At 38.8% G+C, this 18,528-nt stretch overlaps 1 protein-coding gene across 1 annotated transcript in view; it reads left to right on the plus strand.

Moving 5' to 3' along the window:
* Nucleotides 1-4,015: 4,015 nt before the first annotated feature.
* Nucleotides 4,016-18,528, plus strand: part of LOC116848842 — a 137,985-nt gene continuing 123,472 nt past the window's right edge. The window contains exon 1 of the mRNA XM_032825365.1: nucleotides 4,016-4,608. Coding sequence (XP_032681256.1) covers nucleotides 4,518-4,608 — 91 coding nt within the window. The 5' untranslated portion in view covers nucleotides 4,016-4,517. The remainder of the gene's footprint in view (nucleotides 4,609-18,528) is intronic.

An 18,528-nucleotide genomic window follows, 5' to 3' on the forward strand; every position in this document is an offset into this window, starting at 1 on the left:
CGCGGAGTTATTTCTCATCTCGCCACTCGATAAAATTGCGTATGACGAATCGGTTTATTACTTTGCGGGTGCTTTTACAGTAGCGCGAGAATCACCTGCGACGACCCTTCGCCGCGCACTTGCATCGCGCATACACACACCTCGCCGCTCATTATCGATGAACTCACGTTTCTTATTAATTCGCGGCATTTATTATATCCCTGTTCCGCGATTGAGAAACTGAGCACCGAGCGCCGCTGAATTATTCAGCTCCTCGGAGAGCCGGAGGCGTTTACGGCGAAAGAGACACGTGGCTGTTTACGGCGAAAGAGACTTTTTTCAGAGACGCACGTACGGCGAGGCGAGGGGGGGAGAAGTGGACGAACAATAATTTCTCCGGAGGAATCTCGGCGGCGTGGAATTTGAAAATCACTCGGCTAAGTCAGTCGGCCAGCGCCGGCACGAATACTTCAGGAGACGGAGCCTTCTCGACCCGGAGAGAGAAAGAGACGAGAGAGAACGAGAGGAGAGTACACGTCCTCTCTGTGATCGCGCGGCATCCCTCGCCGTGCAGGCGAATGTAGGTCCTCGGGTCGGCACCTATAATACGAACTACCTCCTACCTCGCCGCGCCGCTTCGGGAACAGTACTTCTCCCTCTCCGCTGAACCCCACCAACCTCCGCGGAGTTCATTGAGAGCACGATAACAGGTGTCCCGCATACCGTGCAATGAGCGTAGCCCCGACGAGACGACGTCGGCTCTAGCGTCACATTTTTTCAGTAGGACACTAGTCATGAATATGTAGATCTCTCTCATTTGGAGGGGGAGGGAGTGGCCCGGTCCCCTCGCTCCTTCGCTTCAGGTGAGAGGAATCGACGATTTCTGGTCGTTCGTGTGAAACATGAGAGCGCGTTATTGACAATAACACAAATACCTCGATGTGCTCACGAAGATCCTAATCTATAAAATGCTTTAACGTGACTAGTGCTAGATATGAAATGTGGTCGTTAAAGTCTGTTTTCACGCGATTATATTGTGTAGCTCTGAGCGTGCCAAGTGTTTCTCAGTCTCCATTTTTAAGACTCTGACATTGAAAGACATTCAAACGGACTAAAATATTAAGTATGCATTCCAGGATGCCTAGTCTTGTGGTGTTTATGTGTGAAACGTTGCTTTATTTCTTAAATAATGCGTTATTTCTCTTATTTCCAGTGAGTTTTAATATTGCCATTTCTGCAGCATTTGTTCTCACTTGGTCCAACCTCCTGATATCACTTCTTTTGTAGGAAATACAAGTTTAAACACAATATTTTATCTTAATGTTTTAATTTTATTTGAGCAAGATTGATAATAACACGAATGCCTGACGTAGTTATATAGGTGATGGACGAGTGATTGATAGAATTCGTTGGTTTCGGGAATGTCTGAAGCAGAAAGCTTCAGTTGAACTTCTGCGAATTTCCGTTATTTTATCGGGAGTACATTCGATTTTAATATGGTTTGGACACAGTTTCAGTTCAATATAGTTCGAAAAGCAGCCGATAGTTCAACGAGAGAACACATTACGTGGACGGGTCACATGAATTCTCGTGTACTTTTACTAAAATACGAGGCAGATCATAAAAATTCTTTCATGAGGATTGTGTTGTAACATAACAATATTAAGTAATGCAAAGATTTGTCGTTTGTCTATTAAGAGCTTTGAGTAGTTTGTAGGCATGAATTAAAGGAGTTCTTCTTTTAACTTTGGAATTCTAAACGTAAGCCCCTAATCCTGGATAAATTTTAGGCAGCACATTTTCATTTACTTATAATTCTCGAAAAAAAATTGAGATTCAATTCTTCAAAATTGAAATTCAATGAAGTTGAAAAAAGTTATAATAAAAATCGAAACACTTTTTAATGTTCTCACTCCTTTCATCAATAAATGCAAGAAAAATGCATAAGAAATAAAATTTAATACAAGATATAGGCGTTTATGGTTTGCTGATTATGAAGTCAAATGTATAAAATTATTTATATAAATAATAAAATGTTTAAACAAAACTTGTAAAAAGTTGAAAAAAAATTATTTATACAAATAATTTCTCGGTTTAGCTGAGATTCGAATCCTGTTTGACTAATTTAGTACAGATTTGAAATATTTCGGTTGGAATCTCGGCTAAAGAAATTTAGAATGGTTTGTGTCTCAGCTATGTCAACTTTATTAAAATTTTAATTAAAATTGTCGGATTTCTCTTTCTCTCTCTCTCTCTCTCTCTCTCTCTCTCTCTCTCTCTCTCTATCTATCTATCTATCTATCTATCTATCTATCTATCTATCTATCTATCTATCTATCTATCTATCTATCTATCTCGGTTTGGTCGAAATTCGAACCGTTTTTGACTAATTTAGCATAGATTTAAAATATTTAGGTTGGAATCTCAGCTAAAAAAATTTAGAATGGTTTGTGTCTCAGCTATGCCGATTTTGTTAAAATTATTTAACTTATGTTCAAATTTATTTCTTTTACAAATTTTATTTCTTTTACAAACTTATTTTACAAATTTATATTCAATTTTATTATCTTGTATTAAATTTTATTTCTTTCAATTTTATTATGCATTTTTGTTGCACTTGATGCTAGGAGTGAGAACATTAAAAAGCTATAAACTACCCGTGAAACTCAAAGTGGGCCAAAATGAAAAAAATATGACCTAAATATTTTTCGTACTTTTATATTTGTGCCAAATTAGAAAGAAATCGGAGTGTATCTTTTTAGATTTATTCGTAAGTTACACTGAGATTTTCATATTATATTTTACATGACATATTTGTTGGAGCGAATTTTGGTAATTTTTTTCGTATTTCTTTCATATTTCTATCTTGTCAATCTATATTGTAAATAGAATGATGTATGAGCCACTCATAAAAACATGCGACTTTTACAAATCGACTGTTAAAGTTGCTGCCAAATTTACGTATATCTGTTTATTTGAGTTGCTGCTAAATTTATGTATATTCACGGCCAAACAGAGTTCTTCGCTATATTTTTGTGTGATTCTGGAACGTATCCGTTTTGTCCAATGAGATAATTCTTCTATTCAAAACAAGTTTCTCCCATTAAACGATATGTTTGGATAATCACATAAAAAATAACAGACAACCTATTTGGCCGCAAGTGTATTGTCTGTCTGGGAAATTTGGCCATTAACAGAGAAATGAGAAGTCCTCAATCTAATAACTGGCCTCCGAGCATGACTATCAATAAAACTGCTGACCCGCAGTGTGTTAACTTCCGGGAATTAATGGGAAACAAGTTCTCTCAGTGGATCGCCAGCTGCGTTCCGAAGTGTGCATTGAAAAACAGTGGCCAAGCCATATTGAAACCAAGTGTACGCGCGATCACAATGAGATCACCGTCCAACTATTCGCGCTCGATCGCCACGCTCGATCGCGACCCGGTCCGCCGACCTGAGGCGCGACAGGGTCTTCCAGCGCGCGCTGCATCTGCCAAATGCAGCCGACGACGGCTAACGGGTGCACCGGTCGATTGGTAGCACGAGCCGTAGATGGCGAAGAAGGGAGATGTGGACCGGACCTACATCTACCTTGACCCGCCAACGGCTAGGCTAGGTTTATACTCCTATTGTGTGGCTCTTTCGCGGACTTCACATGCATCTTCGTGCACATCATTCATTCGGTTGTCCTCGCGTTGTTTATCGCGTTATCACGAGTCCAAAAGGAACCCGTCGCGAGGACCTTCGCGAGAAATAGGAACTCCCGCGGAACTCCGGCAGACGGCCGAGGCGAGTACTCGGGCAGGCCGCAACGGCGACGGTTGCGCGACGACGTATCCCGGTGCCAGTTCCGTCCCGGTGCTCGGCCGACCAACCGAGAGCGCCAGGAGACGAAGAAGAAGAAGAAGCGGGAAAAGGAGTCGGGCGGGTAGGGAGAGAACGGCGAAGAGGGGTCCTACCCGCTTCGCCTCTGGTCTCTCTCTCTTGATACACCTTTCTCCGGTTCCCCAACACCCGGCGGCGGGCCTTGGTTCCCCTTCAGTCCTCACCGGGACACAGACAAAGTTTCGCACCCGGAGAAAGGTCAATCGGTCGGCCGCTCCGCGCGCACGGAGGAGCTCTCGTAACTCCCGTTCGATAACCAGGTGTAATTTCCTCTTTATCGTGTTACGTTCGTCGGATAGCGCTTCGGGTTACCAGCCGGTCGGCTTCTTCTCCTCATCTTCGGCTTTTCTCCTCTTCTTTATCTTTTCTTTTTTTTTTTCCTTTTACCGCCGTCTCCTACGCTGTCTCAATCGCGTCCGTCCTGATCGCGCGCTCGCGACGATAATAACATTTCGCCTCCACCAGGAGGTCAGGAGATCGTCGGGTCCAGGTGGTTCGAATCCGGAAGCCGCCGCTCTGGGATCGTTTTAGTGCTCATGTAACGGACGCAAGTAGCACCGGTGCGCGCGGAATTGGTTTACGTGAGAGTGCGCGTCTCTTCTTCGTAACTCCGGCCCAGTTCAAAGTGCCGTCGGTCCGCGGGACTCGAGCAGATGGACGGCGACATGTGGAGGCTTTGGTTTACGAAATTGCTTCTGCTAGTGACGCTCCTGCTGGCGATTACGGCTCAGACGCGGTCGCAGGGTGAGTTTTGCACATTTCTGAACTCCTGGCGAGTCTCTGTCTCCTTCTGGAACGGCACGGCCGTTCTCTTTTGCAGGCAGGTGCGAAATTAATCGTAAGAATCGCGACGCGCGTCTGCCACGCGCGATTTACATAGACTTTGAGACAATCGGCCTTAATGCGCTCGTCACAGCCGTTGACGTGTGACTGACAGTCAGCTAGACGGCTAGACGGCTAGCATCTCCCGCGCCCGGCGTAACACGGAAACAGCTCGCGCGCGTGATAATTTCTTTTGTAACACCTGTTCTTCCGCGTTCACCTCGAGATAATGCGGCGTTTTCCATTAACAGGACATCTACCCGTGCACACACGACTTGTGTAACGCTAGGCTCGGCAGAAACGAGCCCGCGCGTAACTAGTTTCTTCTTCTTTTTCTCCTTCTCCCACCGCCCGCGATTAAAAATGTGCGCGGCGTAACGAGCGCGGGACGGACTTTTTGGCAGCGAGGGAAACGCCGCGACAAGATGCGAAACCAAATTTGGGTTTTACTCAATCGAAGTTCACTCACTTGAGTACTTAAGGTTATTTATTTTCATAAAAATAACGTCGAGAGTCACGGTCGAGTTTCCCGTGCAAGATTTCCCCCGTTGAGAGATACTTGTGAAAAAAAGAAAAAAACATGTATAAAGATAAGGAATTGATGACTCGTGCGATACGCCGCGCCGTAGTTTACCACAGATGTTGTCGATGTTAATTTTAATTGACGCCAAATCGCCCCGGCGCTCGCGCAAACTTATGGAAACACATTGGAGGCGTCACTTACGCTTTATGTGTTATAAACCGTATAACGGTCTGCGCGGCTTATGGTGCTCAGTGGCGTGTACTTTATACAAGCATCCGCTCGTTCGATACCTCGATCCAGTATCGGGCGATCCGGACAAACCTACCTACGTTTCTCCGGTTGTGCCATCGAAAAGCGCCGTTATCGCCGCAGCATTTCGCAGCCTGATTTCCCGCTTGTCACCGGCGAAAGGTCGCGTTTTCTCTTACCCTCATTGTACATAACGTTATTAACACATCGCGGTCGGATCACGAGAATTCTCATTGGGTCTCTATATACAGAGAAATACACGCTGCATTCAAATAAATGTTGCTTGTTCAAATATTTCATAAGTTTATACAGGGTGTCTGATGCACAGTGTCCTGCATCTCATGTAGATTAAGTCAAACTGAACACAAAGTTTCTCTACCATTTTGCAAACAACCAGGTAAAATATTGAGCTATTAACCAAAGAAGATTGGCGAACAATCATGTATACTGTAAAAACTGATGTGTCAAATTTAACACATTTCATGTGTTTCAAATCATCCACTCTCATTTATGTATAAATTTAACACAAAACAAATGTGTTAAAAAGTAACACGTATAATATGGAAAAAGTTAACACAAGAATTTAACACTTGAATACCGTTAGGAATCACTGGTTGTGTTAAATTGACATATTTAATATGTCAGACATAGATTATCTCAATTTAACATCTTCATTTCATCAAAACCGTAGGTTAATATTTCTCTCAAATGTTAAAGTAACGTTTTATTTTAATTAATTTAACATACATATGGCAATTTAACACAAACTGTGATTCCTGACGGTATTCAAGCGTTAAATTCTTGTGTTGATTTTTTATATATTGTGCGTGTTACTTTTTACCACATTTGTTTTGTATTAAATTTACACATAAATGAGAGTGGATGATTTGAGACACATGAAATGTTAAATTTGACACATCAGTTTTTACAAAGTACGCGGCAGATGAGTGTAGTAGCGATCTGTCATCGCGCATTTGTAAATTAGGTCAAACTGAGCAAAAAGGTTCTCTACCATTTTACAAACATATACAACAGGGATTAGTTATTAATTAAAGAAGATTGATGCATTTTTGATGAGGAATTATCCGCCACTCTTCTTTAATTGATAACTCAAAAATCTATTGTAGTTATTTGCAAAATGATATAGAACAGTTTTGTTTAGTCTGACCTAATCTACAAATACACGATTGTAAACATTGCTATCACGGTTCATCCACTGTGATTATTCGTCAATGTTTTTTAACGAATAGTAAAACATTTACATGGTTTTTGCAAAATAATAGAGAATTTTTGTGTTCAGTTTGACTTAATCTACATGTATCTACAAGATATAAGATATTTTGCGTCAGACACACCCAGTATATTCACAATCTGTAACAAATTTATCTTAAATACCAAGTTTATTCAATTATGAATCCTAGCAAGTTTAGTATTTCAACAACAATGAATATTAAATTAAACAAAAATTCAATTTGTTTGAACAACACCAATCAATTTTTTTTTGATAAATTTTATAATGTTCTTGTAAAAACATCAAATCTTTTTTTGAGTACACAATAAGCTTTTTCGAATTTTGTGATGAGTATATTTTAAAATTATTGCCAAAAAAATTTCTTTGATTGAGATAATCGTTACTTAAAAGAAGGAAAGTAAGCTGAATAATCGCTTTTTTTATTTTCAGTAAAATCGTATTTTTCTGTGTAAAAAGATATTCTAGTTGATATTCGTTTTATTCGTAAAAATTACTGATCCTTCGAAGTGGGATAATTTCTTTCTCTGTTTAATGACAAACCTTTTGCATCAGCATGGCTTAGCAATAGAACGATTGGTCCGTCATGTGTTAAATCGTCATTAAAGTAATTGATCTGTAAACCCATTTTTCTAGGTATTTTTAAAATTTCTAACAGTATATTAACGGATACACGATCTCTGCACACATATATGATCAGAAAAAAATTGATTGTGTCGAAGCTGAAGGAATTAAAGTCAAAGTTATATGTATTACATGTATGAAACGGATGCTGATATCACGTTTTTAATTCTCGCAACCAAATTACTCTTACGCTTTTAATAAAAAACGGCGAAAGGGACTTGTGGAAATATTACAAAAAATTACAAGATCGTTAACTGTCCAGTTTCCAAGAAATTGATGTGACAAGTACACAATTTCTGGTAGCAGTTAAAACGTATATGACAGCTAATATGTTATTCTTCTAGTAACACTTATTAGTGCGAGTTTTTTGGCACAAATGCGTAACGCAGGCAGTCCCAGCCAAAAGTTTTACGCGTTAAAGCGCGAGGAACGATTATTTCTTTATAGAAATATTTTATAAATTTAATAGACCTTGTCTTGCGATAATGTCAAGGCTGTATGATTGTGGACAGAGAGATTGTTGGCTATTTTTGTGTGAGTTTCGAATTTTTTATTGGAAAACAAATTCTCCCATTGGACAGAACGTATAAGTTCCGAAACTTACACTAAGAAAAGAGAAATACTTGAAAATTTACTTGTGATTGTGAATTTATTTATTCACAGAAATAAACTTTATATTTTACAAATAAAATTTCAAGTATTTTTCAAATGTATCTCAAAAAGTCAGACAACACTTCAGTTCACAACTGTGTATCATCAGTCCTATTTGCAAACATTTAACATAGATTTGTCGGGCTTCTTCGTGTCGTATTAATCGTTAACTTCTTAACAGTATCGTCACAAACTAGCTACTTTAAGTCTCTTGCTTCGTGCATTGACGATCATATAATCGGAGGCGATCTTTATGCGAAATATACGGTACATAACGCATACGTTCATTCATCTTATGTTTAGCCTGAGATTCGCCGTGGTTACTTTGCATATTCATGAATTTGCCCGAAAATAGGATAAGAAGCGGTAAAATCTCGGCGATTTAAAGGTAACGCGAGAGGTGCTCAGAAGGACCTCACAGTCCGAATTCCTCTCCGACTCGGTGACCGATCGAGTGGCGGTCTCAAAACGTGTCTAAACGGAGACGACCACCTCAGAATATTTTCGTCGATGATGCGCGCGTGCGTTGTTCGCAAATTTCGTTTCTCAGCCGATCGGTCGGTCGGCGAAACGAGCGAACCGGGACGATCGCGATCGAGATCGGGATCGAGCGGACAGGGCGCGGAGGAGGGCGCGCTCGCATTATCCGAAGCATTTTTATCGGCGGCGGTTGGCCTTGCGGACATTAGTTCAGCAAGCGGTTCTCTCACATTCACTCCTGCGAAATAGGAGAGATCGAGAGACGTTACCAAGGATCTCTCCTCTAATGAGTCTCTTGATTCTGATAGATCACGACAGTGTGAGATGGAGCGAGAGAAAGAGAGAAGTGTTCCCGGGGTTCTTGAATATGGGACGCAAGCGCGACACAAATCGGCATGGCGGGCTTTACGAGTGAACCAAAAGGAATTGCGAAGTCTCCCGTTGAGGTCACGGAGATGAGCGAATTCGATAAGCGGGTGGATTTTAAGGAAATGATCGTCGGCGATCGCGATCTTTACTGTCGAGGCGCGTCGACACGCCTTGGTGTATTGTCTTGTGACATTTATGGCTAATTCTACAATAGTAGTTTAAACCTAGATGTAAAGAACTTAGATGCCATATTTGTAAACTCTATCGATTATTTTTTCTGTAGAATCATATTGGTTGTACAGAATTTTAATGCTTTAATAATTAACAGTCCGAATAGTAAGGTATTTTCGGTACCTTCGGAATGGTAATCAGAGTTATGCGTCTTCCTTGCCACGGTTCCTTTCCTTAAAAAGACTTGGTGATGAGAAGAACTCAGAGTTCATGAGCCATTGGGAAAACCTTATCGAATGTCGAGCAGTTCAAGTTATATGTGGACACAAATGACTCTGGTTATCACTCAAAAGTATGAGTTTTAGCTTACCATTTTTTATATTCAATATACGAAAGCCTAAAAAATCAAATAAATTGGAGCATTGTTTAATATATAAAAAGAACGCTAAAAATTTTTGAAATCGATCTCCGTTATCGACATTTTTAGGATTCGTCATCCATTTCGGCATTCCCTTAAGTTTGAACTCTGTTCAAACACATTAAACACACTACTGAAATAAAATTTAAGCTCAAACTTAAATTTAAATTATTATTAAAAAATCGGTCTTTAGCGACGCAGGATTCTCCCTGCCCTTCCCCTTCGGCAGACCGGCGCGTGCCAATCTTTTCGCAGCGGGAAAATATTTTTTCCCGGCGATATGTCTGATATCTTTTACGACAAAACTTCTCTCGCGGGGGAACGCGTGACGTGAATCGAGGTGGACGAACAGTTGCGAAAAGATTTACAGCGCAGTTCGAGCGGCGAAGGGAACGATTATGCCCGTTCGTGAATGATTTTCCGTCGGCTAAATTATCCGCGGGACGTTCGATGAACAAGACGCGAGGAAATTTACGAGCGAGCCGCGAATCGTTAACCGTCGGCGCTCGAGTCGGCGCGAGTGAATAGATTTTCCATTCCGTCTCATTCTTCCGGTAGTGTTACCTCGAGATCTCTGATTGCAAGTCGTGTATTTTTCTCCTCCTCGAGCCGCTGTCTCCTCTGCCGATACGAAAATGCCGGAGACGCCGCGGCGGATTCGCCGAAGCGACGTGCCTTCGTGCGCCCGCATGAAGTTTCACGCGAAGGGAAAGTGCACGATCGACAAAGTGACAATGAACGTATCCCATTGGAAAGCTCAGTCGCGAGTACCAAGAGCGGCCTCCGTGTCCCGCTGTCTTTTTTGTCAGCCCCGGGGAGAACGTTAGAAATCGCGGCCATTAAAAAAGGAAAAACCGTAACGAAACTTTGTTCTCCGAAAGTACATCTAAATAACGTAAACCTCGTTTCGCGTTAAAATCCTGAAACCTCCATTTACCTAGAAATCATTCTTCATCGGGTTCTTCTTCTCGTCGAAAACTAAGCTCGACCGCGCATGATCGAATCTGCAGTAGAGATTGTATTTAGCGTGGAAACGTTAGAGAAGACCTGATGAAGTTGAACCGAGGAACGTGTGAGAAACGGTGAAAAAGAGACAGGAAAATATTCGTTTGGAATATAAGTACTTTTTCTGTATTTTAAAAGGATCATACCGCGATTTATTTTCCGCTGATTCTTTCGTAACATGTTTCGTTTAACGCGTTGATATATGACCCTTGGATCGACTTGACTTGATCTCTCTCAAAAAGTGAAACTGAAATTGCAAAATGTTCCTTCTGGAACACAAGTACTTTCTCTATATTCGGAAAGGAGCATTTTGTATATAATTATATTTCCTCTTTCCACTATTTTCCTTACAACACATTTCATTTAAGGCGTGATCCACGTGATCTTTACACTGTAAAAACTGATGTGTTAAATTTAACACATTTCATGTGTCTCAAATCATCCACTCTCATTTATGTGTAGATTTAACACAAAACAAATGTGTTAAAAAGTCACATGCATAATATGGAAAAAATTAACACAAGAATTTAACACTTGAATACCGTCAGGAATCACAGTTTGTTAAATTGACATACGTATAATGTTAAATTAACTAAAATAAAATGTTACTTTAACATTTGAGAGAAATATTATTCTGTTTTGATAAAATAAAAATGTTAAATTGACATAATTTATGTCTGACATATTAAATATGTCAATTTAACACAACCTGTGTAGATGATTTGGGACACATGAAATGTTAAATTTAACACATCAGTTTTTACAGTGTAAAGTCAATTTCACTTCACCTTAAACAGTGAAACAGGAATCACAAAATTTTTAGAAAATCTTTTAGAACATAAATATGTTTTCTATATTTTAAGAAGGATACTTAGCGACTTTCTTCCACTGTTTCTGTCACAACTAATTTCTTTTAGCGCGTTATCTACATGACCCTTGTATCAACTTCATTTGTTCTCTCTTAAACAATGGAATATCAATCGCGAAATCTTATCTTATCTTAAAATATAAGTCTATTTTCCATATTTTGAAAAGAATAATTTGTGATTTTTATTGTTTTTATTGTTTTTTTTACAATGTGTTTTGTTTAACGCGTGAACACATGACTCTTGTGGGCCAACTTTTAAACTTTCTTTTAAACATTTTTAAAAACAGAAATTGCAAAATGTCTTTTCTAGAGCACAAATACTTTTTCTATATTCTTAAGCAACATTTTGTGATTCCCTTTCTACTATTTCTTTCACAACACGTTTCGTTTCACGCGGAACCTGCGTGACCCTTGCGTCAACTTCACCTAATTTCCCTTAAACAAATGTTTGGTTGAATTAACCAAATATCTGATCGAATATGAACGATCCAGAAATTCTAATTGAAGTAACCCAAATTCTGTTTAAGTCAACCAAAAATCTTATTAACTTAAACAGAATTCGGGTTACTTCAATCGGAATTTCTGGATCGTTGATATTCGACCAGATATTTGGTTAATTCAACCAAACCCTTTTTTCCGTGTAGAACAGGAATCGCCAAATATTTATTTAAGAACATAAGTACTTTCTTTATTCTCTAAAGAAACATTTTGTAATTCCCTCTCCAATATTTCTCTTACATATTTCGCATAACGCGACCCTTGGATCAACTTCAGATGGTCTCCCTTCACCAGTGAAACAGGAATCGCACTTACTTTACTAATTTTACTTTCAGAACATCAATACGTTTTTCCTATTCGAAAATAAACATTCTGCAGTACTTCTTCCACTTCCCTTTCGTTCCCTTTGCAGTACTTCTTTCACAATGCATTGCCCACATGAATCTTAAGTCAACCTCATCCGATTTGCCTTTTTCATTCTCGGTTTCTACCTGTCATCCATCATCATCCTTTTTCCCGGTTCGCTGTCTCGTTACCAGACTTTCTCCGTCCTATGGAAAAACGGCGGACAGCGTTCGCTCTTGCGACTCAAACGACCACCGCCAGCGATTCCATTCGGAATCGTTTTGCGCAATCGTCGACACGGCCGTGTAAGGGATGAATTCCTCACCGCGCTGGTCTCGTTTTATTTACGAGCGTGCCATAACGCCAGGTCGACGCCAGGTGTATCGGTATATAAGACGCCTTCGCGTACATAGGATACGCTCGACATCGCGATACGCAACAGCGGACGTTCGTGCGTGTCAGTCCGATAGCGGGCTGGGCTCTCTCAGTTAGTCACGGCAGTTACGGTCGTTTTTGTCCTCGTGCAACATTGAGAGATAACCAGCTTTTCCGCGAGGCTTGCCGGAGAGGTTTCGCGCGATAAGGAACTGAACGCGCGCGCACGGCACGCCTACCTTCGAGCGAGAGCGCTGGAAAGTTCATGTTTCCCGGCGCTTCCGCTCCCAAGGAAGGTGCGATGACGAGGAGGGTAGAGTAGGGATGTGCGATACACGAAATTTTGTATCGCGATAAGATTTTTTTTACAAATCGCAACCAGTGCGATATATCGCACTGATAATGAATCGCAATAATAATTTGATACAGAAATGATAGTAAACACATACAATATCCAATATTTTATCTTAATATTTTAATATCTTAATATTTTATAAACCGAAATAATAGAAAGTTCCTTGAAATAGATAAACTAATAGTGAGAAATTAACGGCACATAAGGAGCAAGCACGGATGTCTTAGTGCTATTAAATACTAATATTACTTTATCTAATATTAATATGATTATGGGAGGATAAAATTGTCCAGTATGTTAAACGCACGTATCGAAATTTTTTCTTCGATTATCGTACGCGGAGAATCAACCTTCCATACTTAGACCGATCCTTGAGTCCCAGTTTTTTAAATATATATTTTTTTATTAAAATCCCAAACCCCCATTAAACCGATGACTCAAATAGATTCCTTAAATATGTTGCGAAAAAACTGCCTCCGCCAGGACAGTAATGGAGTTAAATAATTTAACTTAAGAAATGTATTAAATTTGACTAAAATTTAGTTTATTTTTTATTATGTGCACGTTAATGTAACCTTTGTTTTAGTAAAAAATGATTTAATGTTGTTTTAAATGGGTTGATTAGATATGGTTGTTTTTTTAAACACATGTTTTGTGTTAAAATAGTATATTTTGACACACATGATAGTTAAAAATAACTAAATATTATTTAACTCAAGAAATTGACCCTCCAATATTTAACAGTGTATAAATACATTGATAAATTTGTTAAATTAATATACGATTACTGTATAATTTTAATTTTATTTTACGTTTCCCAAGTAATTATTAAAAAAGTTACAAGTTACTAAAAATAAGTAACTAAGTTAAGTTACAGTTACCGAAAAAATGTAACTGTAACTCCGTGGGAAGTAACGAGTTACTTCCCAACCCTGCTACTGCCATAGGCGTACTGTAATTGGATATTGCGTGGGAGTTTTGAGGAAATATAGCGGACCAATCAAAAGTTATTCCCTTATGTCCAAACTCTGATTAGAGTGACTAGACGAGAGAGGAGAGACGCGACGACGTCGATGGTGGTCGAAATCTGGCTCTCTCGTTTTTCAAAACCTGCCACACCGACGATATGTTCGCACCACCGGCGGTGTGGAAGTAACAGTAAAACGATCCGATCGATTCGACTCAAGGACGAAACGCATTCGAAAGGGATGTTGGGTCACGGTCATTGGTCCGCGCCAGTGTCCTTACGGCGTTCGATGCACCGCCTGTGTCGCGTCGATGATGACGTTAATCCGTACAGAGAATTTCTTGGGAATTCATTGGGGTCCAGATTTCCAAAAATAATTATAGGTTCAAGTTAGATGTACACTGAGAGAAATTATCTGATAAAGAATTAACAAGCGAATATTTCTGGTCAAAATACCGATGAGCTCTTCCATCCGATCAGGAAACATTCGATGAGAAATATCAGTTCATAATTTTTCGATCGGTTTATCTGACGAAATGCTATTAATATTGAAAGTATTCGATTAGATTAAATCGAGTATCCTCGGAATACGATCGGAATTTGATCGGAAATATCCGTTTTTTTATGGGATAATTTCTCTCAGTGTAATGCTTCAAACATGCGCACAGAAAAGTATCATTCTACTGCTGAGAAACGATTACTTAGTATATCTTCCTTCTTTTTAGCGGTTATCTCTTAAAATAGAGTAGAATAGGATCTGCATTTAATCGGAGTATCCTTTAGTTACATAGTATTAATCCTTTGCCACTTGTTGTTGTCTTGATGTAACATTTAGTTCAAGTTGATGCAGATGTCAAACTAATTGTTATTTTTGTCTGTCAAATGTTGTTGGCCTTGCGTGAATCTAGGCGGGTTTTTTATCCCATCACTAGTGTAGTGATAAAAACTCCAGTAAATTCTCGTCGTCTCTTCTACTTCAAGGCTGACAACTCCACAAGTGCAATTTGTTAATGTTGCACTCTTACTTATCATAAAACAGAGTTATAAAAAATATTCTTGTGTATTATTATAATATGAAAACTGTTATTATGCAGAATATAATTTATACTGAAGCTAATATAGCATTTCAAAGAATTGCTTCTCTGAGACAACATTTGATTCTTTCAAAATAGATGATTTGGAAAATTATTGGAAGAATCAAATACCATGTCCACACTGTTAGAAACGATAATGAATAGAGAAACAACATTTACTGTGAATAGAATTCAGGATTCAAAAAGTTAATGTTGCGCGACGACAGAATGAAATTATAGGTATAATATAAGATATAGTATATAAATAATATATAAATAAAAATAGAGAGAGGATTCAGAATTTTAAATAAATTCATACTTGTGATAAATTTATAATAAATTTACGGATATATAAATTTTTTTAAACACTTGAAGACATTTAATTAAAAAATGTATTTTTCTAAGTGTGCGATTCTAAATAGGAAATCCAAAGTTTTTCCAATATTCTTTTTTAATCTACATTGTACATTAAAAATAAACAAAACATTGTATATTAAAAAAAACAAAGCATATATAAAATGATTTCATTTTATTTTCAGTGAAATATTAAAAATATTTTAAAAAATTTAATTTTTTATTTTCTTATTCTATTAAACGCAATAGTTGGTATAAAAATGGGATTTCCTGTTCGATACCATAAAAGTATATCTATTTTTATTTTATTTCTAGACGGAGAATCCATATTTGTGATAAGAAAGAATGAAATTTGGTATTGTAGTGGGATGACGGATTTTGGGACAAATTTGTCGAATGTTACATTTGATTCGGAATCTGCATGCTGGGAAAATCTGGAAAAATTTCTGGAACCAACGGGACAGCGCCGCCTTTTTTCACGAAGCCGTCGCGTACTTTAATGTAACGTTTGACGATGTAACGTTGTCGCGGTCGCGTCTGCTCGTCGCTTTCTCTAAAATAGCTGTCTCCGTTACAGGAAAGGGAATCGACACGGCCGCGGGCACTTCGCGCGCTTGTCCGCGATGTTGCGAGATAACCGCTTCATTCTCATGTCGTTACAATTTCAAATCGCGCAGACGAACAGCAACGAGAGAGTCCGAGAGTCATGCTCCCGCGGAACGGAGTGGAATGGAATGAACGAGCCGGTAACTGTACGATGCTTGGCATCGGCCGCTAGCATCGCCAGTTAACATAACGATCTGCACATACATTTTTTGTGGCTCGTGGCCGCGCTTGTGTTTTATCAGGAAATGGGAATCTTGGCGCGGCAGGAAATAATCCGCGGTGCGATAAAATAAAACCGGCCGGCCGCGCTCCTCTTCTTGCCCGGCAGACAAGTGCGTTATTACACGTCCGCGAGGAGAAATGTGCCAAGGTGGGTCTCGATTCACGAAAGTGGACACGTATGTGGGCATCACTCTCTGTGGGCCGTCCGAGAGCTCCGGGCGATGAAAGTCTCCCTCGAGCAGCATCGACAGACTCGCGGAGACTTCGTTCTGGGGGCCTAATTTCACGAGCCGGCGACGAGGCTCATCCGCGCGGCTCGGCCGTGAGAAAAACCCGCGCCGCACTTTTTTCCTTCCTCACGAGAGAGAAAGAAGGAGATCATTTTCACTTCGGCGAGACCCCGCGCTTCCTTTTCAGTAGTGAAACGATCGGCGCGATTATCCACGAGAGTCGACTCGATCGATCGAGCCGATCGATTAATTTTGTTGTTCGGCCGTTTTAGCATACTTTTCACATCTGGGTAATGATCATGTAACTTTTTCTTAAGCGCGGAAACGCAGGGGAAAGTTTCGTGCGAACCTGACGATTTTAGCGATCGTATCATCCTCCCGTAAGGGTCGTTCTACAGTTCTTTAGTCGCAGATCTCAAAGTCGCAAGAAAATTGACTAATCACACTTAATTATTTCCTTTGCGATCGAAGGGTAATCGACTGTGATTGGTCAATTTCCTTGCAACTTTGCAATTTGCGACTAATGTAGGACGACCTTTATATGCACGAAAAAATGTCTCAATAGAGTCAACAGCGCCATAATTGGAGTAAATCTTCTTGTTTCAATATTAACTCTTTAAGGTCCAGTGTATCTAATTATATACATTTATTTTAAACCTTCCTCGAACTTTTTATATTGGCAAGGTAATGATTCTATCGTCATATATCGATTCATCTTAGATAGAGTTACATTCTTCATCCCATCTGATAAAACAGAAATTTTTCTATTGAAGAAATCGATATAGCAATCATGTATAGAGCAAAATCGTTGATGCTCAAAATTGTATAAAGTTTTTTACAAAAATATATAGGCAAATTTTGTTTTCTTATTTTTTTATTAATGTCATCTTAAAGTACAAGATTGTCACTCTAATATTTATTATCATAGTCATAAGATATATTAAATTCTGCGCTTGCCTTTCTCACATGTGCAAACATAAATGTATATAATTACATTATCCAGAAAATTGTACATTCAGAAAATTATACAGTCAAGTTTGGAATGGATAATTGGAACCAAAAACTCTTCATCAGAAGCGTCCTTTAAGATTATTTTAGGAAGAAAAAAATTTTACTCGAAGGGAATCGAAGGGAATCGATGCCTGGGGCTTCGATTAATGCAATTAACATATTATATATTATTTAATAACTTGAGTATTAGATTCAATAATTGTTAATGAATTAAGGAGATTTATTCCAATTAAACGCTGTTGATTAATTCTATTGATTCAATAGAGAAGGTCAATTATGAATCTTTTTGTCTGGCGTGAACTCGCGTGAAGGGTGACAATTGTCTAACTTGAAAACATTTGGAAATGTTTACTTCTCACGTGTTTAAGAGAAATACTCATATAACTGTAAAAATGGGGAATGAGAGCACTTGCAATTCTGCGCAGCTACTACAAAAGAAAAACATAAGCTTTGCAAAAAAATGTCAGTATCTCTTCGATTTCGATACACATTTCAGACACGCATTCCTTTAATACAAACTAGAGATGTGCGAATCAAAGATTTTTCATGTCAAATCGAATCGAATCTCAGATTTTAATTTCGAATTCGAATCGAATTGAATCGTTGAAAGAATTTTTAATTAACATAATTATTGAATTCAACATGAAAATAGTAACTTTAGTATGAGAGAGATAACATTAATCATATATCAATTCATTTTAAGGTAAGAAATATGTAATATATTTCCAGCTTTGAAAGCTGCGCAACGACACATATCGATCCGACAGTTGTCGGCAAGAGTTTATCTAGAAGCCATTATCTTCTTTTAATATTTTTGAAGAAAATCTAATGTATAGCAAACTTTTCAAGTCATGCTAATTCCCGTAAGGCTGGATGTCTTTAATAGTACTTCGTTAATGCTAATGTGCGCGATCCATATTCGAATCTTGTCGATTCGAAATTTTCGAATTATTCGGATTTAAATCATAGGGATTCAAATCGAATTTCACTTGATTCGACTCGATTAGAATTCGAAACTATTAAAGACATCCAGCCTTACGGGAATTAGCATGACTTGAAAAGTTTGCTATACATTAAGATTTTCTTCAAAAATATTAAAAGAAGATAATGGCTTCTAGATAAACTCTTGCCGACAACTGTCGGATCGATATGTGTCGTTGCGCAGCTTTCAAAGCTGGAAATATATTACATATTTCTTA

This window comes from Odontomachus brunneus, unplaced genomic scaffold (assembly GCF_010583005.1).
Source record: "Odontomachus brunneus isolate Ranch 3 - 2012 unplaced genomic scaffold, Obru_v1 Obru_scaffold_101, whole genome shotgun sequence".
Classification (NCBI taxonomy): Eukaryota; Metazoa; Arthropoda; class Insecta; order Hymenoptera; family Formicidae; genus Odontomachus; species Odontomachus brunneus.